The sequence below is a fragment of the Protopterus annectens genome, chromosome 4.part0, assembly GCF_019279795.1.
Source record: "Protopterus annectens isolate FY-2018-M chromosome 4.part0, PAN1.0, whole genome shotgun sequence".
In the NCBI taxonomy this organism is placed as follows: Eukaryota; Metazoa; Chordata; order Ceratodontiformes; family Protopteridae; genus Protopterus; species Protopterus annectens.
The window spans coordinates 859,978,887-860,005,680 of record NC_056733.1 but is presented as its reverse complement, the minus strand read 5'-3'; the positions used below and the strand labels follow the sequence as shown (position 1 = coordinate 860,005,680).

Sequence of the window (26,794 nt, the reverse complement as noted above, 5' to 3'; positions counted from 1 at the left end):
AGATTTTTGCAAGTTTATTGTAATGCCTTGCTGAGCACAAACTTGTAGAGTCATGTCTCTGGCCTGTTGAAGTAGATGCTTGGTGGTGGCAGTTAGGAGACAGTCATCCAGGTATGGACACACTCGGAATCCAGGATGTTTCAAGTGAGCCGTTACTACTGACATGCATTTGGTGAAAACTCTGGGGGCTGTAGTGAGACCAAATGGCAGAGCATGAAACTGGTAGTGACTGTCTCCCAGATGGAAGCATAAGTGACTCCCTTGATGCTCTGTCCACTTTTATGTGGTAGTATGCATCTTGGAGGTCTATTTAACACATCCATTTGTCTTTCGCTAAAAGGGCAGTATAGACTGTAGTGTCACCATTCGGAATTTGGACTTCCTTACTGATTCATTTAATTTGCTGAGATCCAATATGGGCCTCCAGTCCCCTGTTCTTTTTTTGGCACTAAAATAATCTTGAGTAAGCTCCGAATCCTATCTGGTCTGCGAGGATGGTTTGGATGACTCTTTTGTTTATCAACTTTTGAATCTCTATAGTTGCTTGATCCCTGTGATTGGGTGGAACATCTGGGATTTTCCTGGTTCGAGTAGGGGGGTAGGAGGAGGGTATGGAGTATTCTCTGGATATTATGTTTTGTACCCACTATTTTGCTAGGCTTCTGGGTACAAAGATAAATGTCCCTTGACTTGTTCCAGAGTAGCACAGTTGGGCCTCCTTTCAGGAGCACTGACAAGGACATCCATGAAAGGAATCATGTTCTCCCTGGTTCTGCAGACCCCCTCTGTCTCTGGCATCTACCATTATTTCCTCTCCCTCTGCCCCTGGGGAAGGAATCACCTCGTGCATCTGAGAAAAATTTCTGGGATTTCTTGAACCACATCTTCCCGTCTTTCTGCCCTTTAGGATAGGGTCTTGAGGGGACAGAAAATCATGCTCCAATGGCAGAGAGAGTTTTCCCTTCCTGCTCACATCTGGTGAGTGTATCCTTAACTTTTGGTCCAAACAGTGAGAAACTGTCAAAAGGGGCATTTGTGAAGGTAGACTTAAAGGTTCTGCAAAACTATACAAGCGCATCCAGGAGTCCTCAGGGAATTTCCTGAACCCGCTGCCATATTCGTTCCATCTGCTGCATATGATAGTCTCATGGAGGTGTTCACCATGGAGTTTAAAGTGGATAACTGAGCGGTAACCTTCTCTGGTACCCTAGCAGTTGAAGTACCTTGTAGAGTATCTCCTGGTTCCTTCAGGAGATCTCTTTGTAGCCTTGTAAAATGGGTAAGATAATTCAACGATCTAAGCGTAAAAGCCACTGAAGAAAAACTTCCCATATCTGTCCATTGTTTGAGACTCTTTCTTCAGTGGATGGACAGATGAGGATGTCTCTGCAAGCTCCATCTTGGTGGCTGCTGCCACCACCATAGCATCTACTGGCACACCTTTTGTCAAAAAATCCTTCTCCTTGGGGGTTGACAGGAATTTGTTTAGCCTATGAGGGACTGGCTTCATGGTGTCAGGTGATCCCCATGCTTTCGACTAACCAAGCCCATGAGCTCATCGAAAGGTGGAGACACCCAAGAGGCTGAAGGCTGAGATCCGAAAGCCTTCAGTTACACCGACTCCTCATCAGAAGGGGTGATGGTAGGTCAGCCACCTCTCTGTTTCAGGATCTCAAGGATATCTACAAAGGAGATATCACAGAGGATGACCTTGGGGACCCTTCTGACTCCTCGAGGTCAGGGTCTGAGATGACGGACTCATCAGGAGAGTCTACGTGCTTCCTCTTGCATGTTTTCTTCCGAGGAGGCTCCTCAGAAGGGTATTCTGTGAAGGTCTCAGAAGAGTGGGGACACCCCCAGAGGGTTTCCTAAGGCTGTGGATCTCTGCTGTCCTGTGGATAGGATGGCACCAAGACAGAGGCTGGTGCTTTCAAGGGAGGAACATCAGCATCCTTGTGTAGAGCTGCAGATTTGGACAGCATGTTCCTCATCATCTTGAAGGCCGACTCCCCCAGTTCCAAGGACACCACCAGTTCTGAATAAGCAGAGGTAGCCCTCAGTTCCAGAGAAACTGGCTCTGAAGCCAATGTAGGAACCAAGATCAGCTGAGCCGATGTACCAAGAGGTAGACTCAGAACCGAGTTGGCTCAAATCTGAGAATTTCCCTTGGGGCCAACTAGTAAACTTTGGCTCCTAGACACCATGGATGGCACCGAAAGTGTCAGAGCAGATGTCGGTTCCAGCAAGTCCTCATGTGGTGCTGGAGCCGAATGTTCTGCAATAAGCAGTACTGGATATTCTGGCTCTAACAGACCAGTATGGCTCAGAGGAGGAATACCGATGGATGTAAAAGGTTTGGATGGCTCTGAAGCCAGATGGGCCAGAGTGGAGAGCAAATTTGCTAGCCCCAGTGCCTTCAAAAGTCTGCGTACCACCCTCTCCACATCATCATCTGATAGTTTGCTCCTAGAAGACCTGGAGGAAAGGGTTGGTGAGCGAGATCTCTGAAAAAAAGGAGATCTCAAGGTAGGGGAGACTGGAAGAATGTCAGTAGACCTGCTCCGAGTAGAAAAATCTTTTTTTGGCTCCGAAGTTCCTGGGGCCAATATAGGCCCATCAATGGTAAAGACCTCAGTCAACTCTAAAGGCAGTGGAGGCAATGAGGTGTAAGTCTTAATAGTTTTAAACATTTTTACAGGAGGTCCAAATCTCTCTGAGGACACTGGAGAGCATTCTTTTCTTTTTGACTAGAGGAAGACTTCGCAGATTGAAAGGATGAAGAACTGCCTAAGGCTTCCTCAAAAGATGGTTTTAAGAGACCTTTCAAAATAAGCTTGTTTTTCCTTTCTTGAAGGACTCTAGAGCTAAAAGCATGACAAAAGGTACAGCTTTCTTGTAAATGAATGGCCCCTAAACAGTAGACACACACAGTATGCCCATCCGTTATGGCCATTTTATTATTACATTTTTGGCACTTTTTAAAACCTGAAGGTTTATGATCTTATTTTTACCTTTAGACATACTAGACAGCTGTAACTAGTAGCAGATGACACAGAAAAAACTATAGAAGGAAAACTAGCTAGATCCTCTAACTAAAACAGACTACAGCTAATGGGGTGATAAAGGCACACTAAAAAGAGAGAAGTAATAGGAGAGAGGACTAGGTCCTCTAACTCAAACGGTCCTAGCCCTGCTAAGGCAGAAGATAAAACAACAGTATAAGAAGAGGACTAGGTCCTCTATGTTAAATGGGCCTAGCCCAAAGAGAAACAAGGGAAGAACACAGAACTAGAAAAGTCCTCTAATAAAAAAACAGACTTTGCTACAAGAGAGACATGCCACACCAGAAAACAGATGACTAAACTACCTATGCTTAAACACAGGTATACACATGCATAGAAAAAATCCCAATAACTATTGGAAAAAAGGACTAAACTAGAAATACCTAAAAGGCAAATACTCCAGACAAGCTAATAAACAAGAGAAAACTAAGCTACCACTATGGGATACCAATAAACACACACACAGGCCTGCAGAAAAATTATGGCCAGACTGCTAACAACAACTGCTAATATCTACTACTATGTAAAAACTAGTATACTAACTATATTATAAGTATTTCATAACTAATTCAACTATATACCAAGTATAAAACAGGAAAAAATACAAATGAAAAGGTTCACTTAGCCAAGGTTAAGAAGAGCACTTCTGAACTCGTAAAGCGGCAAACGAGATCTGAGGATTGATACCACTGCATTATGGGATACCTACAATGCCCCATTCGGGATGTATCTCACCCGACACCTGCAGCAATTGGAGAGACCCCAAAAGTTCCTCACCAAAAGGATAAAGGGACTCCAAAATCTGTCATATGCTGCCAGATTGAAGAAACTCCAGCTCTATTCAGTCGCATACCGTCTGCTCAGAGGTGACCTGTGCCTGACATACAAGGCCATGTCCAACCCAGAATTAATGGACATGCTCCACCTCAAAAAATCCAAATCCACCAGAACCACAAGAGCAAGCGACTTAAACCTTAGCACGGATATAAATAGGACGTGCTGGAGGGATAGATTTATCACCCAGAGACTCCCTATGCTGTGGAATAAAATCCCGGTCCATGTGAGGCAGAGCACCTCGCTGGCTCTGTTCAAGAGAAATCTTGACCTGTGGATGGGAGATCGTAGGTTTACCCCGGGAATCATCTCTGTGTCACTGCTGGACAGAGGCACAACAAACTAATGGGCACAGTATTTTTTCATATAAGGGGTGGCGTAAACCACAAAACTTTGGGCTAGGCTTATAAATGCCTTAGGGCAGATAGCCTAGTATAAACCTATGAACCTATGAACCTACCTTACCACGAGCCAACTTAGAGACTTCAAGCTTTGTAATCAGCCTAGTCAGAGGTAAAGATTGGCTTGGAACCCACATGAAGGCGAGACAGGACTACATAACATTATCTTGATATGGCACATGACCAATTGCTTCCTGTGCCACTGGTTTTCCCTTAATTTGGATATCCATTGCTCTATCCTGTTGTGGTGCTTTCTGCATTAGATTTTCTACACTGAATCCTTCACTTTGCAGGTACTCCATAACCTTAATTTCTGTTTCTTTAACTTCTCCATTGATGATCTCCTTTTCTACTTTTTGTCTTTGTCTTATTTTTTTGTATTGTAAAGTTTTCCATATCTGGATTCCTTTGCCTGTATTTCTCTTCAGATATCTTTGGTGCTGCTCTTTTTGTATTGGTTAGTTTTACTTTCTCCTTGGCATAAATATTACACCATATTAAATCTCTTTTTCTTTCCCATGTCCACATTTCTTCTTCAGATGTCCCCTGATCTTCCTGCTTCTCCTTGCTTTGGGGACTCACTCCATCATGCTGTAATGTCATCTGTGTTAGACTTTCTACATTAAATCCTTCACTCTGCAGACACTGCATAACTTCATCTCCTATTTCTTTAACTCCTGCTTTACTAATCTTCTTTTCCACATTCCATCTTTGTGATATAAATTTTTTTATTGTGAAATTTTCCATATCTGGATGCCTTTGCCTGTATTTCTCTTTGAATATGTTTGTGGCTGCTTTCTCTATATTAATTAACTTGGCTTTCTCCTTTGCATAAATATTGTACCATATCAAATCTCTCTTTCCCATGTCCATATTTCTTTTTTATATTTTTCAAAAATGTCTAGGTTTTGTTGTTTACATTTCCGCACTTCCTCAGACGCTTCTTTTTCCAAACCAATCAAAGTTTCTTGGTCTATATACTGTTTTTCAAAATTCTGTTGTATTAATGAAAATAAAATTTTATTTGAAGCTTCTGACAGTTTTTCCTGTTAAAGTATTTTTCTTTCCTCTAATTTATCTCTTAATCTCTTATATCCTCTGCCTGGTAATTCTGGGCTTTTTGCATAATAGTAACAGTACATAATTTCTTTATTAATGTCAATAGTCCACTCTGTCATCTTTATGGCTCTTCTTTGGCCTATCAGTTTTTGTGATTTTTGTGGACTGCTACTTCTTTCTGCAATAGGAGGGCCATCCTCCCCTTGGGCCTGACCTGGCTCCATTGTATTAATATTTCAGGATTTAGAGGATTCTACACTGTCATTTTTTCCAGTCCTGGCACCAGTGTGCCTACCAGGATTGGGAACTTTTTTATCCTGGGACTTGTGCACCCAACTATCTTTTTTGGTTTTTGACTTACTTCTGCCCATGATATATGGTATATAAATACAGTCTCTAAATCAGTGTAGCCTTGGTGATATTTTGTGAAAAACAGAGGGAATTCAGCTTCAGCACTACTAGTCTCCTTTGCTTGCTGGCTTTTCATCTCTCCATCTCTTCTATATAGGTTATGTGATGATTCGCTAGTATTTCGATAACCCCAGACATTCTCAGAGGTAGTTGTCTCTAAATGTCCTATATACTTGAATAAGATCTCCTCTTAGATATCTGTAAGAGACAGTGCACAAGTTCAGATATTTTAGTCTTTCATAATAACTTAAATTTTCACCTCCATGGTTGCCCTTGGTATATTTCTGCTGCACTTTTTCCAGTTTACTCATGCTTGTTTTCATATAGGGTTTCCATATTGTTATTCCATACTTAAGTTTGGGTCTAATGTAACTAACAAACAATGACATCATCATGCTTGATTTCCTAGACTTTATAAATCTTTTTATTGGTTACTATGATTAGAAAAACTCATACCTGGATGTACCCATATGCCCAGGTCCTTAAATAAGTCTACAGTTTCAATCACTGTGTGCTATACTAAATCTTTTCCTTTTAATTTATGTATACCAAATCTCATATACTTAGTTTTTGATGTATTTATTAGCATATTACACAGACAATTGAGTTAGCAGTGTCTGTTGACAAGTTACAATAGTTTGCAGGTGTTTGCGGTTTTAAATTGTTCTCTGCCCAGAGCTCTGTTTTTAGCTGCTTACACTGCTGTCACCATCCTAGAATATCACTACTTTTCTTTTGTTCTTTTGTTTCATTACTTAAGTTGTTTGGCTGTATTTAATAAAAAAATAATAATTTGGTTGATCAGTGTTATTTTATCCAGCAATAAAATTACATGAGCATGAAAAAAATGTAACATTTGAAATGCTTAACCGATGCTGTTATACATTTAATAAGGCCAGTTCCAAAGTGAGCAGCAGTTTTTAAACATATGTGATTTTGCTCTTTGACTCCCTTCTATTTTATCATTTCTGTTCTTTTGCTGTGTTTTTCTTTTACACTAGACACTTTAGGACTTCTGTTAAGCACTTACATTCTATTTATTTACTAATTATGTTTCACCAATATCCATCTTCTGTAGACTCAGATGTGGGTTAGTTTATTTTTGTGTTTCTGTTATTTTCATTAAGATATGTAATAATATCTGTATGCAAGCGCTGTGTTTGATTTTAGACCCCTCCTGCATGTTAAGTACATGTTCTAGGTAGCTCATTTCTCATTTTCACAAAATTGAGAGCAGAAAGTGTTAGGATACCAGTGCGAAGAAATCTCTTGCATGGCTAATGTACAGCTCTATTCAGGCTATTTCAGTTAAGCAGAAGTAATACTGAGCTATCTCTGAACTTCTGTCTTTAGAGGTGGGTGCACTATCTGCTGAAATAGGTGTTGTTTCATGTACACTTGTGTATGCTAAAATAGTCCAGGTTGATAACTTGCAGAAGTTGTCTATTTTGTGTTTTTTATGAATGCGAACATTTAGATATACAAGCAAATACAACATTTCTAATTAATTGTTAGAAGGTTATATACAGTAATGACCGATTTAATGTTTTTATTTCCTTTTCAGGGGGATGAGAACAATGATAAATGGCTGTTTGCATTAGCAGTTCTCATGAGTAGTTTGTTCGTGTACAACAGCATGAGTAATATCGATCAACATGCGCTGTCTGATCTACAGTATCCTTAAAAATCTGTTCTTATCTTCATTTCTGTTGTCTACATTAAAACAAATCTACAAAGGAACATAGATATTTGCAGCACTGAAATGATCAGCCAGTTCCCAAAGGGGAGCCTTGCAATAGTCAGACCCATTCATTCACAGTAACCCAACACTGTCACCATCATCATCATCATCATCATCATCATCATCATCATCAACATCATCACAGTGTTCAGTCTCACAGATGGGTTCCTATATTGAGTGGGTGTACATCAGGGTTCAGCTCTGAGCCCACTGCTGTTAATACCGGTGATAGACTACATTAACAAACAGGCTGGAGGGGGCAGTTCAACAAAGTTGTTGTGTGCAGACCATGTGGCATTAAAGGCAGACTCTGAGGAAGAACTTCAGCAAAGGATAGGGGAATGGAATGCAAAACTATGTGCACATGGGATAAAACTCAGCACAGACAGGACAGTGGTAATGGCAACAAACTGGGGAAATCCGAAGAAGCTGAAAATTGATATAGAAGGTAAGATAGTGGAACAGGTTAGCAACTTCAGGTATCTGGGAAGGGTGGTTCAGGAGAAGAGAAGTCTGAATGAAGAGGTCAAAGTAAGAAAAAAAGGGGCTGTAGACAACTGCCTAGAGTGTCAGGGGTAGTGTGTGACAGAAGAATTCCAAATAAGCTGAAAAGTAAGGTGTATAAAACAGTGGTGCAACTAGTACTACTATATGGTACAGAAACTTGGTCAGTAAAGGCAGAGCAGTTGAGGAAGCTAGATGTGATGGAGATGAAGTGCCTGAGAAGGGTGGTAGGATGCACAATGTGGGACAGATGAAGAAATTAGTACATAAGAGCAGAAGCCAAAGTAGAGCCAATTGCAGAAAAGGTCAAAGAGAACAGATTACTGTGGTTTGCTCACATGTGCAGAAAAGCAAAAGAGAATCTGGTGTAGAAGATTTGGGACTGATAAGAAGAATGAAAGAGGAAACAAGGGTATCCAGCACAGAGGTGTATAGATTGTGTGGAAGATCTGTGACAGTCAGACATGAGTGTCAAAGAAGGCAGGAGAGGGGCATTGAATCAAAAGAGATGACAACAGTTGACATGACACCTCAACCCCATATAGAAAGATGGGAAAATGGGGGTTAATAATGATGATAATGATGATGTTTCATAACCCTGTGTATTCTTTTGTTTTAACTGCATTTATGGTCTCTCTGACTGTTAATCATTTTATCACACAAACACAAAAAGCTGTATCATTGTTTATGACTGGTCTCACCATAGACTTCCATACTGAATTAGGAAATGTAGCAACAATCTTCCAGTGTCTCATATGCATATGGTCAAATGTAGTACCCCAAGTAATTTCCTCCTAGAAATGGATACATTGTTCTGAAAGTTGAGATCTTTAGTTTTTTTTTGGGGGGGGTCATTTTAGCATTAAATCATGAATAGCATATTGGCTTCTTGGAACCTAAAAGGAGGTGATCTGGCCAGAATTCTGCAGCAGTCAGCCTCCTCTATATGTCAGTGCAGGTCGGTACTGAAGTATTTACTTAATGCCTGCTGACATGAGCTGTACATAAAAAACAAACATTTACTGACCTTGTTTTCAGTCCTTAAAGCATCTGATTATTCAAATGTGCTTTTCAAATTGTATGAGCTCCCCATTAAAAAATCATTTATAGGTACTGTTTTCACTCCTTAAAGCATTTGAATATTCAAATCTGTGTTTGATTTACACATAATGTGTGTATATCAAACCTGGCTTTGAAAATACCCCGTTAGTAAGTACAGAGTTACTTTAAAACAGTTTACATGTGTTTCTGACAGGGAATGTGTTACTTGGATCTTTGGATAATGATACTGAATGCAATGACCTCCCAAACCTAGCACTTTAGTAAGTGTCAATGCAGTGCTACTGAATGCAATGACCACTCAAATCTAGCACGTTAGTAAGTGTCACTGCAGCACTGTTGAGTTCAATGACCTCCCAAACCTAGTACTTTAGTGTCACTGCAGCGCTGCTGAATGTAATTGTGATGACCCTCCACTGGACCAGTAATCAAGGAGCCTCAATCCTCACCACTGACAGTGGGGGACGTTCACTGGGAGGATGACAAGTACACACACACACACACACACACACACACACACACACACACACACACACACACACACACACACACACACACACACAGTATTTCCAGATGCAGCTCTCTGTATCCAGTGCAGTTAACCTTAAGGTCACACAGAGACCACAGTCAATCCTGTGCTGGTTTCTCCCTCTTTCTCCAGATCCCCAATATCACTTCCCATTGGCACAGCTATAGAGTTGGGATGTCAGCTGAGTGACCAAGCCAAGAACTCCAGCACCCTCTCTGTCCAGTCAGTGCTTTGTGTTCCTGCCCAAGTAGCTGACATACACACTCTTTTAGGTTTGATTCACACACACACACACACACACACACACACACACACACACACACACACACACACACACACCTGGGAAAGGCTGGCAGAGGTTTACTAGCTATGTCCCCTTCTGCCCAGACTATAACGTAGTTTTCACTGCCACCAGTCACTCCTTATCAGCTACTTTAGGGCCCTTAACAAAGGGGTGTTCAGTCTTACTTTGTAATAATTACTATTAATAAAAATGGTAGTTTGACCAAGAGCAAGGCTCTTAGGAGTGGCCCACACAGTGTCACCAAATAAATATGCAAGTACTCTCAAAACATAAATATCTCTACACAGATCATCCACAATGAAAAGTGGATTTAATAATAAACAATGAAAGAACACGACAATATTAAATGTATATTCACAGTGACATCAGAATTTAAAACCACAGGAAATATTTAAAACAACATTGCAGGACAGTCTCAAATAAATAAGGAAAAATATCTAAACTAAGCTTCACTATATTCCTGACTGAATCTAAGAGAATTATAATGTAACTTAAAAACTTACTAATAGTGCAAGGCGGATGTGGTGAATGGGCCTTCTTGTTGTCAGGTCCAAGACCAAATACCAAATTCTCTGTCTCACTCAAAGACTTCTTAAAATAATATCTAAACTATTACTGCTGGAACAGCTTGCAAAATGACAATTTCTTGTCATATGACTTCTAGTTCCCAGGTGAAACCCCATTGCTAAAGCTGGCATTACTTAGCACTTACCTGTAAAACTATACAGACAAGGGCTTGCTCAGATCTTTGGCAGATGCTAGAAGTCATAAAACAATTGCATTCCTTCATGCTTTCAAGACTAGTAATTAGTTAACCCCAAAGATAATACAGAAAGGTTTCTAGTACAGATGCCAAGTCTCTAGCTGCATTGAAACTTGTCAACTAGCCTCTTTTATTGCATAGTCTATAAAGTAATTTAATTTCAAATATTTTTCTAAAGTTTGCTGGACTGAAGTTAACCTCCTGTATTCCAGTTTCCACTGTTAAAATATATACATTTAAACAGTTACATTAGTGCATGTACATTTCTGTTTTCTTACACTAGGGCCTACTGTGGATACATTTTAAACACAACACTTTGCAAATACCTTTTCTACACAAACATCTGTAGAGAGCAGTTTGATATGCACATGACACAGTTCTAATACATTTGTAACACACGCATCTTATATGACATAGAGTTCTAATATATTTGTAACACAAGCATCTTGTATAAATCATTTTGATATTCCTCAATGACATATAATTATTTACAAAATTCCAGCTAGCTGTGCTAGCAGTATCTCCTTTAGTCACACTTCTTCCCCAATTTGAAGACTAAAGCTAGTTTTTCAAGTGACCCTTGATAAACATTGCTTGAGAGGGATGAACCTATCTGGGAATACATTACCCCATACCCTGTCTTGAGATTCCAGCTGTCTTGGCATTGCTGACCCCGGTATAGTGCTGCACTGTCACATCGGGTCTATATTATAAAATTGACATGCAAGAATGTTGAATTCCATATGTTCAACATGAAAATGTTGAACTACAACATACTCGAACGGTGAAATCACAGATTTCTTTCTGAGGGAAAGAAATCGGTTGGCCGTTCTGTTACACCTGCCATTTCCCCGACTGTAGTGCAGTCTTGGAGTTAGAATATTTAGTTAGGGGGTGTGGGAGGCAAAGCCCCCCACTTAAATATGTTGTTCTTTGTGTGTCGTTGCTGTTTGGCAAACCAATTTCTTTCCCTTGGAAAGAAATCTGTGATTTTGCCCTTTGAGTTCGTTGTAGCTTGACATTTTCGTGTCGAACATATAGGATTTGACATTCTTACATGTTGGTTTTATAATATAGACCCTATAATATCATATACCTGCAACCCTAGGATCCAGCATAGTAACTTGGGATTTTGCTGGCTGGCTCCCTGTAGCCATAGATCACCCTCAGACTCCTTTTGCCTCCTACTGCAAATACTTAGCACAGGTGCCCCCATATCATGGTAACATTTCATGGTGTTAACATGGTACTGTTTGTGCCCCTGCCCCCTGCCTAGTAGCTCTACAATGTTGTTAACAGCACTGACCTTCCTTACTACTTTAAGGGTAACCTTAAAGTGGTAACCTTCCCCCCACTCTCACCCCCATTTCTGCTATTTTGGCCATAACTTTTCTAAATCCTGTCATGCAGGTCCTTCTTTAAAAAAAAATGTACTAAGGTAAATGTTTATATCTTATCTACACTTGCACTGACTTGTAATTATATTGTATGCTATTCACTATTGTCTTTCCACTTTTGTACTGTTTTTTTTTACTGTTTTATTATATAATAACTGTATCACCTTGTATACCTGACTCAGTGTATGCTATTGTATAACTATGCTCATTGGAGCTTTTCTCCTCGGGTCTCCACTGAAAAAGGACTTCTTGTCCATGGACATTACCCAGTAAACAAATGTAATTAAATAAATAAGGGGTCCCCTCCCAAGCTGCCTGCAGCTTGTTGTATCTGACAGGAATGAAAAACATAACCTGCTGCCCCACATCATAATCTCTAGTTTGAGCATTCCTGTCATACCAGACCATTTTCTGCTGTTGGGCTTCTGCCAAGTTATCCTGGGCCAAGCCCATGAGTTCCCTGAGCCTTGTCCTGAAGTTTAGGATATGCCACAACAGGTTCTTTATGGGATTCACACTCACCCTCCCACTCATCGCGAATCATATCTAGAGATCTCCTCACCCTATGCCCATACAGCAAATCAAAAGGTGAGAAACCTGTGGATTTCTGGTGCACCTCTCTGTAAGCAAACGCATGGGGCAATTATTTCTCCCACTCCCTCTTAAACTGGTCTCAAATGCCAGTAGCATGGTCTTTAGTGTAGAGTCTAACCTCTCCATAAGACCATTAGTCTGGGGGTGGTAGGGGGTGGTCTTTAGGTGCTTCACCTCACAGTGCTTCCACAGACAAGCCAGCAAGTCTGACTTGAAATTGGCACCTCTGTCAGTCAGCATTTCTTTTGGGAAATGTACCATGCTACAAATGTCTAACAAAGCATCAGTGGTGGACAGAGACAGTGCCTCAGGGTATGTGGTAACATAGTCTACTACCACTATGATATACCTGTTCTCTGTGAAACTTGGGATACTCAGAGACCCCACAATATCCATAGCTACTCTCTGAAATGGCTCCTCAGTCACAAGCAAAGCCATCATAGGAACTTTGACCTTGTCTCCTCCCTTGTCTACTTTTTGGCACTGCTCACAGGTCCTGCAGTACCCTGTTACATCCCTGGAAATCCCAGGCCAATAAAAGTTCTGCATAATATATCTCTTTGTATGCATTATGCCCATATGTTCTGCAAAGGGAATTTCATGGGCTATGGCTAGAAGTGCCAGATGATAGGCTCTGGGGACTACCAACTGCTGTATTATCTCACCCTCTAGCCCTCCCTCAGAGGTCCACTCTGTGTACAGTAACCCTTTGTCCCAATACACAGATTCCCATTTTCCTTGAGAATCACGCACCTCCCTGGCTACCTCCCTCAAGCCTTGCAATGTAGGATCTGAGAGCTGAGTCTGTCTCAGTTCTGTCTTTGTAACCCTTCCAAACTCCCCTTCCACAGGACGTCTGGTGTCCTTTGACAGTGGTGCCTCACTGTCAGCCTGGGTACTACTACTACTACTACTCATCTCTACCCTTGCAGTCATCCTGTCCAAGGGATCATAAGTACCCACTAGCAGCCGTGGCTCACCTTCAGTCTCATTGCTACAGGGTTGCTCTGTCTCTGAAGTAATCACCTCATCAGTCCTGGCTTCAAGTGTGTTGTCTGGTGGGTCCCACCCAGGCTACCAGACCCACATGCTTGTCTCCAAGCTTGACAGCATATTACTGCATGCACACAAGGTACTGCATTATCAAATTGTTTTCTATCAGGACATCTACAGGGATATCTTCAAACACACCTACTTGCTTGCTTCCTTTTCCACCCTCCCAGTCAAGGTGACCCTAGCCAGTGGTATTTGGAATGGGGTCCCTCCTAAAGATCTGATTGGAGTAGATTGCCCAAGCAAGTAGTGCTCCTCTTTAACCATTGTAGGCTTTCCAATGGTTAGGTCAGAGGCTGTGCCTCTCTTAGCAGTTTCCCATCTATTAAGATAGGATATAACCTCATGTGGCAGTTTGGTAACCTTGTTGTCTCCAGACCACTTACTGCTGGCATTCTGTCATTCCCACTTGCTGGCTCCCCTACCTTTTGTTCCCCTCCTTGCCTCCATTGACATCTATATACTACATGGCCCTCTGGCTAAATTTAAAACATTTAACCATTCATCCTGGCTGTGTACCTGAACTAGTGGCTTTCCCTGATACTGGCGGACTCTGCTGCGGTAGTTTAGTCTGCCCACCATGGGTTCCCGTAAACCCATGTGCAGCACTGGGTATCCTTTTCCAGTGCACTGATGCCCTGCTTGCTAGCTATAGGTCTCCTTTTTTCCCAGCTCATCTGTGGTGTTGCATTGCCTATCTGCCAACCAAATTCTCATGTCCTTAGGCAAAGTGCTAAGGGCTTATTTCCTCACCAAAACATCTGCTATCCCTTCAAATGTGCTGGCCTGACACCCACTCACCCACCTATGAAAATAAGTGCTTAACTCAGCAACATAATTACACACACAGTTTCATCTGCCTTGCATCTATCCTCACAAAACTTTTTTCTATAAGCTTCAGGTGTTAATTTTAACTGTATTATAATTTAAGCAATCAGAATCAGAATTTAGAAACAGCAGCTAAAGCTTTACCATGGAGTAAGGGGATCAAAAACTGTACCCAGAGCCCTTGGTCAACAATATACTGTTTATAAACTCTTTCAAGCATATGAATAAAACTATAAAAATTAACACCCTATGTAAATTGTGGAAGAAATTTACTGACCTTTACTCCTTCTAGGGTTCAGTTATTCCTTCCCTTCCCCATTACCTCCATGACCCTGGCAAAGAGTCAGCATCTCTTTTCATGTTGCCTCTGCCTCTCACTTTCTTCAGCTTCCAGACGTCTCAGTCTCTCTGCTGATTCCAATTCCAAATGTTTGGCCTCCAGTTCAAGTCTCTTTAATTCCAGATGGATTTTTAAATCCTCTGAGGTAAAGTTGAACTGTCCATTTTTTGAGAGATGTACATCCCCAAGGCCAGCCAGGTTTCCTCCTGGTTGCTGGTCTGTGATGCAGCTGTGGCTAAGGTTGCAACCATTTCCGCTTTAGTCCGGTTGGCATGCACCAGTCCCAGTCCTTTGGCTTGGCACATCTCAGCTAACTGGCTCCTTGCCAGCTTGCCATACTCCTCTGCTGACATCCGTGCCTGCTTTCCCTGACTAGCTAAGCTAACAAAAAAAGACATAAAGCTATTGTGATATGAAACTCTGAATGTTTACCAAGTGGCTGCTTGAGAGTACAAATACCTTCTTTAGTGACCACTGTTTACAGGCTACAGGAGTTCAATATCCACACCACTGAATCCCAGTATGTAATGTGGTGATCCCACCACTGCAAACCAAATGTGATGACCCTCCACTGGACTAGTAATCAACGAGCCTCAATCCTCACCACTGGCAACAGTGAGGGATGTTTACTGGGAGGATGACAAGTACACACACAGCTCTCTGCATCAAGTTGAATTTCCCTTAAGAGCACACAGAGACCATAGTCAGTCTGGGGCTGGTTTCTCCCTCCTTCTCCAGATCCCCAATAAGACTTCCCACTGGCACAACTATAAAGTTGAAATCTCAGCTGAATGACCAAACCAAGACCTCCAGCACCCTCTCTGTCCAACCAGTGCTTCTTGTCCTTGCCCATGTAGCTGACACACACAATCTTTGAGGTTTGATTTACACACACACACCTGGGAAAGGCTGGTACAGGTTTATTAGCTATACCCCCTTCTGCCCAGACTACAAGGTAGCTTTCACTGCCACCAGTCACTCCTTATCAGCTTCTTTAGGGCCCTTAACAAAAGGTGTCCAATCTTATTGTATAATATTAAAATGAATACAAATGGTAGTTTGTCCAAGAGCAAGGCTATTATTTATTTATTTTTTATTTTACATTTAACCGGGCTAGTCCAACTGGATACATGTCCATTTTCAGTGGAGGCCCGAGGAGAAAAGCTCCACTATCTAATGCATAATAACAAAAATACATTCAAAGTACATAGGTAATTTAAGACACAACTAAAACAGGCATTCATAATTACATAGGGAATTTAAGATGCAACTAAAACAGGCATTTAGGCTATCTTTTCAGTAAGTTCAAAAGGTGAAAACAGAGACTATCAAATTTCTTCAGTACAGGTATATAAAATGTGAGACAGAAATAATTAAGTAGTTTAAAAGCAAAAGATAGAGTTACTAGAAAATTTTAGTTTGAAGTTGAGAGAGTCAATTTCTTAGGTAGAGATGAAAAATAAAATGGAGAAATAGAGTTGGGAGACAGTGCAAAGGATGCAGGAGAAGGTAGGAGGTACGTGATCAGCTAGGGTTAGCTAGCTATTAGGTGTGGCCCACACAGTGTCACCAAATAAATATGCAAGTACTCTCAAAACTTAAATATCTCTACACAGATCAGCCACAATAAAAGGTTTAAATGCATTTAATAATAATAAAAGAACAAGACAACATTAAATATATATTCACAGTGATATGTGAGTTCAAAACCACAGGAAATATTTAAAGCAACATTGCAGAACAGACTCAAATAAATAAAGAAAATATCTAGACTAAGTTTAACTATATTCATGACTGAATCTAAGAGAATTATACTATAACTTTAGAACTTAGTAATAGAGCAAGGCAGATGTTGTGAATGGGTCTTCCTATTGTCAGGTCCAAGACCAAATACAGAATGCTCTGTCTCACTCAGAGACTTCTGAAAATAATATCTAAAATATTACTGCTGAGATAGCTTGCAGAATGACATAATTTCTTGTCATCTGGTTTCTAATTCACAGGTGAAACCCTCCATTGCTGAAGCTGGTATTACTTAGCACTTACCTGTAAAAATATACAGACAATAGCTTGCTCACATCTTTGGTAGATGGTGGAAGTCATAAAACAATCGCATTCCTTCATGCTTTCAAGACTAGTAATTAGTTCACTCTGAAGACAATACAGAAAGCTACTAGTACGGACTCTGTGTCTCTAGCTGCATTGAAACCTGTCAGATAGCCTCTTTTATTGCGCACCTATAAAGTAACTTAATTTCAGATTTTTTCCTAAAGTTTGCTGGACTGAAGTTAGCCTCCTGTATTCCAGTTTCTACTGTTAAGATATATACATATAAACAGTTACAATAGTGAATGCACATTTCTGTTCTCACCGTGGACACATTTTAAACACAGCATTTTGCAAATACCTTTTCAGCACAAACATCTGTACAGAGGAGTTTAATATACATATGACATACAGTTCTAATACATCTGTAACATAAACATCTTATATGACATACAGTTTTAATACATTTGTAACACAAGCATCTTGTATAAATTATTTTGATATTCACCAGTGATATATAATTATTTACAAAATTCCAGCTAGCTGTGTTGACTGCATCTCACATCATCGCAGCAATGACCTCCTAGACCTAGCACTTTAGTAAGTGTCACTGTAGCCCTGCTGAATGCAATGACCTCCCATATATAGCACTTTCATAAGTGTCACTGCAGCACTACTGAATATAATGCCCTCCCAAACCTAGCATTGTAGTATGTGTCACTGCAGCACTACTGAATTCAAAAGAAAAAATAATTAACAGGCTTGAGGTAAAAGGAAAATCCTGGGGGAAAAAGCAGGTAAGGGGGGAAAAACACTGAATAAAGACTGAATCAGTCCTATCAGAGGCCTTGCAGGAAGGATGCAGGCATAGGAAAATAAATAAAACAATAAATAAAGAAGGTAAACTCTTCCATTAACTCATATAGTGTGTTGCTTTGATGGTTCTTTTTAACAAGAAATGTCTTTATTAAATTATCATTATGACATAGGCAATCATACAGTTAAATAAATGAAAACAAACCATACTGACATTTTCAGTTGCAAACATTATATATCACCTATAATCTTCTATACATTGACTGTCAATCTGACATTACATAGTGCATTAAATTCCTGCCTTCCTTTAAACCTCATTCCTCCTTTAAAACATTATTCTGCATGTATTTTCCACAATTCCTATTTTTTCTTTGTAATTTACTCCTACCCTTTTCTAAAGATCCCACTTTCAGTTCTCTTATCTCTGTTACTATATTCACTACTTCTAATATGGTTAGTTTAGAATTTGATTTCCATTTTGTAGTAATTTCTTTTTGGCAGCCATCAAAATTAAACTCAGCAAGGCCTTACTATGTCTAGACAATTCTGCTTCTGTGTCACACCTCAAAAAACAAAATTCCTTAGTTACATCAGTTTGCTTACCCAGTATTTCTGACGGAGTACTCTCCAGTAAAATTTTAAAGTTTGCCAACTAACTACACTCTCAGTTGTTAAAATATATAAAAACGAACTTCCCCGAGCACAGAAAAAAGCCACCACCACACGAACTCCAAGGCAGTAATGTCCTCTGATAATAAATAAACAATATCAAGACTTTCATTCAACGGACAAGATTTATTTTCAAAGCTTGAAGTGCGAAACTTTACATGCACTTTTCGTCAGGGCTCCTGCCCCAACTTCATGAGAAAAACAAGACGCCACTAACTAGAACGCTTTAATATAAGCAATTAAAACGTCATTAATTAATCAATATAAATATAAATGGAGCTATTAAGACTGTTAAAACTTTTAAAGCAACACCAAAAATATTTAAAACAACACCAAAAATACACGCTCATATAAATCATTCTATTAAGCTATTTATGATGTTTGTGAAATTTACGAAGTTTAAATATATTAAAAATATTAAACATATACATAAATTAATTCATTGATTGTTGGTAATGTTGTGCTACTATTATCGAAAAGAACTGTCCACCCAATGTTTATAAATGCACTGGTACTCTGAATTTGAACTTTATGTGAACCTTCTGCATTCATATTTATAACCAACAAATGTCGGGTACAACTCCTATCGATTCTACATAATGAAAATTTATAGATTAAATTATACAATACATTTAAGAATTAATGCTTGAGAAATTTTATACTTAAAAGATATTTGTACTAAAAATTAGTTAATTTTATTTAATTTAATTTTAACACCACTGAAACGCTTATGTCCATATAGTCCAATCTACCTTACTTCACGGGATATACAACATGCCTTCAGGGAATGTACATTCAGAAAAAGTGTGTGTTCAGAAAAAATGTGTGTGCATTGATTATGCGTCAACAAACAAATAGTCTTGGCACTTCATGTTTAAAATAGTAATTAAAATGGTAATTAAACCCCTTTAACTTAAAACCTAAACTGAATTCATATTCTACCTAACTATAAATTATTTTTTAATTATTTTAAATGGAGTTAATAAAATTCAAGTATATATATATATATATATATATATATATATATATATATAAATAAATAAATATGTATATATTATAAAAACTATCCTTTACAAAATAAACTTAAAATTCCATTGTTTAATTTATTTTGTATTTTGTCCTATTTTGTTCCAAACATTTAATCATTAATTAATAAATAATAAATATTAAATATAAAAGATTAAATGCTGACCATTAAATATTAACTGTTAAACACTACATCATCTCTCTAAATTTTTAAGTCTTAAGATACATTTAAGGGAACACTTTTCATTTATACCTGGGAACCTACAAGCGTTAGTTCTCAATTGCCAGAGAAGTTCTTTTCTTTCCAATTCCAAACTCTCGTTCCCCCCTCTACCATCAGAAACAAATTGATCTATTACTCTAAATTTGAAATTGTGACCTGGGAACTCAGAAGCGTGCCTGGCCAAAGCGTTTTCCATTCTCTTGGCATTAATATTATAAACATGTTCTTTCACTCTGTCCACTAACTTCCTATCTGTCTTTCCTATGTAGAACGCTTGGCATTGCACGCAGTTAGCTAAATAAATTACCTGTTTACTGTTACAATTGTATTTTGATGCTGAACGATAGTGTTTGTTGTTTATTACAAACTTATTCCCTTCATCTATAAATTTACAACTGCACATGAGGCATTTGTGCATACCTGCTTTTGTTGTAAATGGGTGACCTCTCCTTTGCAAAATCTCCTTCAAGTTCTTATCCCGTCTAAAAACAATTTTTGGCTTCCTAGGTAAAAGTTCATTAAAAAAGTTATCGTTCAACAAGTATTCCCAGTTCTTCATCACAATATTCGATACTAACATCGAATCCAAACTATATGTACAAATAAAATTACATCCGTAATCAACATCGGGTTTCCCCATTCTACTTGTGTTAACACCTGAGTTGGCGTCATCTTCTACATGTCCCTATTGTCTCTCCAACCCCAAAATTGGAACATATGTACCTCCTATTCTCTTAGATTTCACTTCTATTAGTATTTAATTCAAGAAATCAAATGGATAGCCCCTCTGTGTGAAAAAATTCAGTATAATTTCACACTCCTCATCAAATTCACCTTCCATGGAGGTCATACGGGATGCTCTTACCAGCTGCCCCTTTACTACAGATTTTTTCTGATGCCTCGGGTGATAGCTGGTAAAATGAAGGTACATGTTCGAATAAGTTTCTTTTCTATAAATTCTGGACAAATAGGCTTTCTTCTCGTAATCTTTCCTTAAAGAAACGTCCAAGTAATCTATCCTATTTTTATTATGTTTGAAAGTAAAATTTTGCAAAGGAGAGGTCACCCATTTACAACAAAAGCAGGTATGCACAAATGCCTCGTGTGCAGTTGTAAATTTATAGATGAAGGTAATAAGTTTGTAATAAACAACAAACACTATCGTTCAGCATCAAAATACAATTGTAACAGTAAACAGGTAATTTATTTAGCTAACTGCGTGCAATGCCAAGCGTTCTACATAGGAAAGACAGATAGGAAGTTAGTGGACAGAGTGAAATAACATGTTTATAATATTAATGCCAAAAGAATGGAAAACGCTTTGGCCAGGCATGCTTCTGAGTTCCCAGGTCACAATTTCAAATTTAGAGTAATAGATCAATTTGTTTCTGATGGTAGAGGGGGGAACGAGAGTTTGGAACTGGAAAGAAAAGAACTTCTCTGGCAATTGAGAACTAACGCTTGTAGGTTCCCAGGTATAAATGAAATGTGTTCCCTTAAATGTATCTTAAGACTTAAAAATTTAGAGAGATGATGTAGTGTTTGACAGTTAATATTTAATGATCAGCATTTAATCTTTTATATTTAATATTTATTATTTATTAATTAATGATTAAATGTTTGGAACAAAATAGGACAAAATACAAAATAAATTAAACAATGGAATTTTAAGTTTATTTTGTAAAGGATAGTTTTTATAATATATAAATATTTATTTATATATATATACTTGAATTTTATTAACTCCATTTAAAATAATTAATAAATAATTTATAGTTAGATAGGTAGAATATGAATTCAGTTTAGGTTTTAAGTTAAAGGGGTTTAATTACCATTTTAATTACTATTTTAAACATGAAGTGCCAAGACTATTTGTTGACGCATAATCAACACACACACATTTTTTCTGAACACACACTTTTTCTGAATGTACATTCCCTGAAGGCATGTTGTATATCCCGTGAAGTAAGGTAGATTGGACTATATGGACATAAGCGTTTCAGTGGTGTTAAAATCAAATTAAATAAAATTAACTAATTTTTAGTACAAATATCTTTTAAGTATAAAATTTCTCAAGCATTAATTCTTAAATGTATTGTATAATTTAATCTATACATTTTCATTATGTAGAATCGATAGGAGTTGTACCCGACATTTGTTGGTTATAAATATGAATGCAGAAGGTTCACGTAAAGTTCAAATTCAGAGTACCAGTGCATTTGTAAGCATTGGGTGGACAGTTCTTTTCGATAATAGTAGCACAACATTACCAACAATCAATGAATTAATTTATGTATATGTTTAATATTTTTAATATATTTAAACTTTGGAAATTTCACAAACATCATAAATAGCTTAATAGAATGATTTATATGAGCGTGTATTTTTGGTGTTGTTTTAAAAATTTTTGGTGTTGCTTTAAATGTTTTAACAGTCTTAATAGCTCCATTTATATTTATATTGATTAATTAATGATGTTTTAATTGCTTATATTAAAGCGTTCTAGTTAGTGGCGTCTTGTTTTTCTGATGAAGTTGGGGCAGGAGCCCTGACGAAAAGTGCATGTAAAGTTTCGCACTTCAAGCTTTGAAAATAAATCTTGTCCATTGAATGAAAGTCTTGATATTGTTTATTTATTATCAGTGGACATTACTGCCTTGGAGTTCGTGTGGTGGTGGCTTTTTTCTACACTCTCAGTTGTTCCCAGTTACCTCTTTCTTCCCCATCATACCTCCAACATTTGCAATCTACTTGAGGAAAAATTATTTGTAGTCTGCTTGAGGTATAACAATACTTATGGGAACACTTCCAAGCAAAGATTCTAAATCTTCTTGATCTTGACTCTGTTGCATGTCTGGGAGCCATACATATACCCCCCATTGTTTATTTGTGAATTGCTTAGCCAGTCTGTCTTCCCAATCTTTTCTAACCTCCTCTGATTGATTCCTATAGTTTTCCTGAAATATTTTATATGTCCTACTGATTATTCCTTTTTAACAGTAGCTTCTGTTCTGGATTCTACTAAAAACTCTACAAGTGCTGGTCTTTCACGTAGGATCTCCCATTCCTTTCTCTTTGCCAGTACTACATCAGTCATTGATAGGAAAGGCAGCCTCTAGCCTATAGTCCAAATGTCTTCTTGATTTCTTCCTATTCTATTATTTTTCCTCTCTAATTATTTGCTCCCAATGTTTTGGTTCCGTTTTCATTTTTTTGCAGTAAATTCCAGTTCCCTCTTGTCTATTCTCTGTACCCCCTCAACATAAGTCTTTCTGACTCAAAATCAGGGGATAGGTTTTAAATATTGCTCTTATATACTTAGAAAATGCATTTTCTGAAGAACATGATGTCTGAAATGCAAATATCTGTTATTTTTTAGGTTCATATGTTCATAGATTAGTACTAGGCTAACTGCACTTGTGGACCATTTTAAGCTTAGTCAATTACCCCACGTGAAAATCAAACCCAACTGTGTGACTGCAATCTTCAACAAATTCTCAGAAAAACACAAATGTTATGATGAACACTATCTCCTTCACTACGGAGCTGTATGATCCTTTTAACGAATACACGAGCCTGGCAGTCCCTACTAGATCCAAGCTTCCTTCAAAGGTTTGCAAATTTACTTTCAACCCAGAAAACTGATTTAAAAGGAATATAAAAGGAGCTTCCTTTCTCTCTCTCTCTGCTGTGCATCTCAGAAGAGGAGAAAATGGTTGAAAGCATTGATAAGTTATTTTAATTATATCCGAATAACTCTGAATGTAATACTTTATCAATATGCAGTGATACGATCTCACAGATGTGGAACACATCACGCATGCTTTCTGATAATTTTTGTGGAGAATTCATATTAAATAAACGCATTTGTCAGGATACTACTGACACAAGAAGAAACATCCCCTATATACCTGCATACATGATAACTGCTTCCAGAAGTAAAATTAAAGTTCAAATACCATGAGATCAGTCAATGTACTTGCCTGAACAAAAGAAAACTTAATTTGACCCTGTAAATCATTCTGCATAAAATGTTATAATGTGGCCACATTCCTGATAAAGGGGAATGGGGGATCCCATTAGAATGAAACACTTTTAGGCCAATTAGCCTGACTAGTGGTCTGTATAAAAGTGTGTGTAAAATCATGGACAGAGTCAGAAAGCAGCTTATCCAAAATGGCAGTGACATTTTGATATGAGCCATGGAACTGCATGGGTTTCTTAAGAGAAGATCTGTTCAGTGGCCCACAACCACTTTTTCCTGTTTTTGCACATGGGGTCAGGGTGTCATTTCAAAAAGAGATAACCACCTAGAGCCAATGTTCACAGTGTTGGGGGGCTGTATTCTTGCATTTTAAATCTTGTGGCAGTCTTTCAAGGGATAACAACAGCTCATACTGAAGGGTTGACAGCACCTTGCCAAAGTATATCGCACTAACCAACAAGAGCATATCTGACAGATTAAAATCATTTTATAACAGTCCATATATAAATCAGTGGATGAGACATTGGTTAAATAATAGGAAAAGTCAGGTTGGGAGGTGCCTGTCAGTACCTTTGAGAGTAACTAATAGTATCTCACAAAGCTCTGGACTGAGGTTGTTTCTTTTTTGGCTATTCTTCTCTGATGCAAATATAGAGAGTAAATATGGATCACCAGATATGCTGATTACTGCAAAATGGGTAACACACTTACTTCAGAAAAAGACGCTGAAGTTCCCCAAGACGATCTACTACAAATACAGAAATTGTACCGGAGTAATGAGCTTATCAGCAATGTCAGTAAATGTTGCACCGTAATGACTTAGCAAAAACAGACATTATTTGTGATTACAGACCAAATTGTCAAATCACAGAAAATAACACCACCATTAAAGATCTAGGGAAAATGGTAGACAGCAAATTAAACTCTGATCAGTGCATATCTTTCAAAAATCAGAAAAGCATGCTCTGTAATCTGTATTAAATGCAGGATTGCATAAATTATTTCTAACAGATATGACCCATTATTGAATGCATTTCCACATGTTGTAGCATCATGCTGTCACATTATATCTCAGGGATATGATCCATTATTGAATGCATTTCTACATGTTGTAGCATCATGTTGTCACATTATAGCTCATGGATATAACTCAATATCAAATGCATTTCTACATGTTGTAGCATCATGTTGTCATATTATATCTCAGGGATATAACCCATTATTGAATGCATTTCTACATGTTGTAGCATCATGCTGTCACATTATATTTCACAGATATGAGCCATTATCGAATGCATTTCTACATGTAGCATCATGTTGTCATATTATATCTCACAGATACAACCCATTATTGAATGCATTTCTACATGTAGCATCAGGTTGTCACATTATATCTCAGGGTTATGACCCATTATCGAATGCATTTCTACATGTTGTAGCATCATGCTGTTACATTATATTTCAGGGATATGACCCATTATTGAATGCATTTCCACATGTTGAAGCATTCTAACATGCCAATTGAAAGTAATTGAAAAGGTACAATGAACATTAATAGAAAAATCATATGGTTGGAAAATATGAACTTTTCAGAATGGCTTTGGGACATTATATTTTCTTTTTATAGGTTACTAAGAGGTGAGCTCTACATGGTTTATAAGGCAATGTCTGATAGTGTTCTATCTGACAGTGTATTTCTGGAATGCAGTGTTCAGGGTGCTTAGTCCATAGCAGGGAGCACAGTTCTAAAACTCCATATCAGTAATATAAAACAAATGATAGATGCATTATATCATGCCTCTCAAACTTGTATATGTTCATAGGAAATTACTAGGCTAATGGCTTAAGAGCCATTGCAATGCCAGCCATTATTACCTGAATTTTACCCAATTTTCACTCTAAAGGCTATAGGATGGCTTAGGTTTGTGCCTATGCCTTGAGTATTTTACAAACTCTCCCTGTCTTAGCTCAAGATTCTGGACAAAGCCAAAATGTAGCAAGTGACTATAACCTCAGTGACAGATTTTGAATATTGTTCTTATATATTTTGAGGAGTATTAGACTAAGAGGCTTTACATTAGTATGCATTTTCTGAAGAGTATGATGTCTAAATTCAAATGTCTGTTATTATTTAGTGATTGCACTCTTCAACAAATCCCCTGAAAAGACAAATTTCTACAAGGAATACTACCAGCTACACTGAAGATGTTTATAACCATTTATTCAAATGCATTAACCTTGCAGTCCCTACAAGAACCAAATACAGTGGTAGATTCAAAAACAAGCCACCCTGGTGGTCAATTAATATAAAAAAACTATATTTCAAGAGAGAGAAACTGTTCAAATTATCTTGTAAGGTCAGAACACCTCAGCATGAAGGTAATATAAAGACCTCTCTAAAAAACTTTAGGTAACCATAAATACCGTCAAATCATCCTATGAGCTCAGTTTAGCTACTGAAGCAAATGATAACTTTAAGCCTTTTTCAATTATGCTAGAAAGTGAAATAATTTATAGCATTGCTCTGAGCTTTGCCATACTGGTGCCTCCCTCTCTGACCCTAACGACTTTGGTAATATACTAATAGACAAGTCTGCGGCCAACTTTTCCCCAGAAACTATCATTCCAACTCAAGTCATCTCTGGACTACTTCTTTACTCCCATCACCAAGGATCATGTCTTTAAGGTAATCCTGAAGACCAGACACATTTCTTCCATGGGCCCTGATGGTATACCGGGATTCTTCTATGGGTCCTGATGGTATACCGGGCTTCTTCCTTGGGCCCTGATGGTATACCGAGCTGCCTAATAAGCAGCATCAAACACACTTGCTGATCCCCTCTGTAAACTGTTTCACCTAAGGTTATCTATAGGCTTTGTCCTTGTAACCTGGAACACTGCTGTAATGATGTCGATCCACAAATGTGAACCCACCATGGACCCAGGAATCTACAGACACATCAGCCTTATGAGTCTTATCTGTAAAGCCATGGTGTTCATCATTACCAACTTCATAAATCAAAACATCAAAAATCTGATTAGATTCACTCCTCTGTATTTCAGCTTTGTAAAGGGTAGGTTATGCCTGCTAAATTTTGTAAGCTTCTTTGAAAAGGCATTGCACTCAGTTGAGAGTAGACAAACTGTTGA

At 38.3% G+C, this 26,794-nt stretch overlaps 1 protein-coding gene across 1 annotated transcript in view; it reads left to right on the top strand.

The window, feature by feature from the left end:
* The window catches only part of LOC122800356 (guanylate-binding protein 1-like), a 697,264-nt gene that overhangs the window by 88,916 nt on the left and 581,554 nt on the right, over window positions 1-26,794 (top strand). The window contains exon 4 of the mRNA XM_044069806.1: window positions 7,332-7,441. Within this exon, the coding sequence (XP_043925741.1) occupies window positions 7,332-7,441 (110 nt within the window). The remainder of the gene's footprint in view (window positions 1-7,331; window positions 7,442-26,794) is intronic.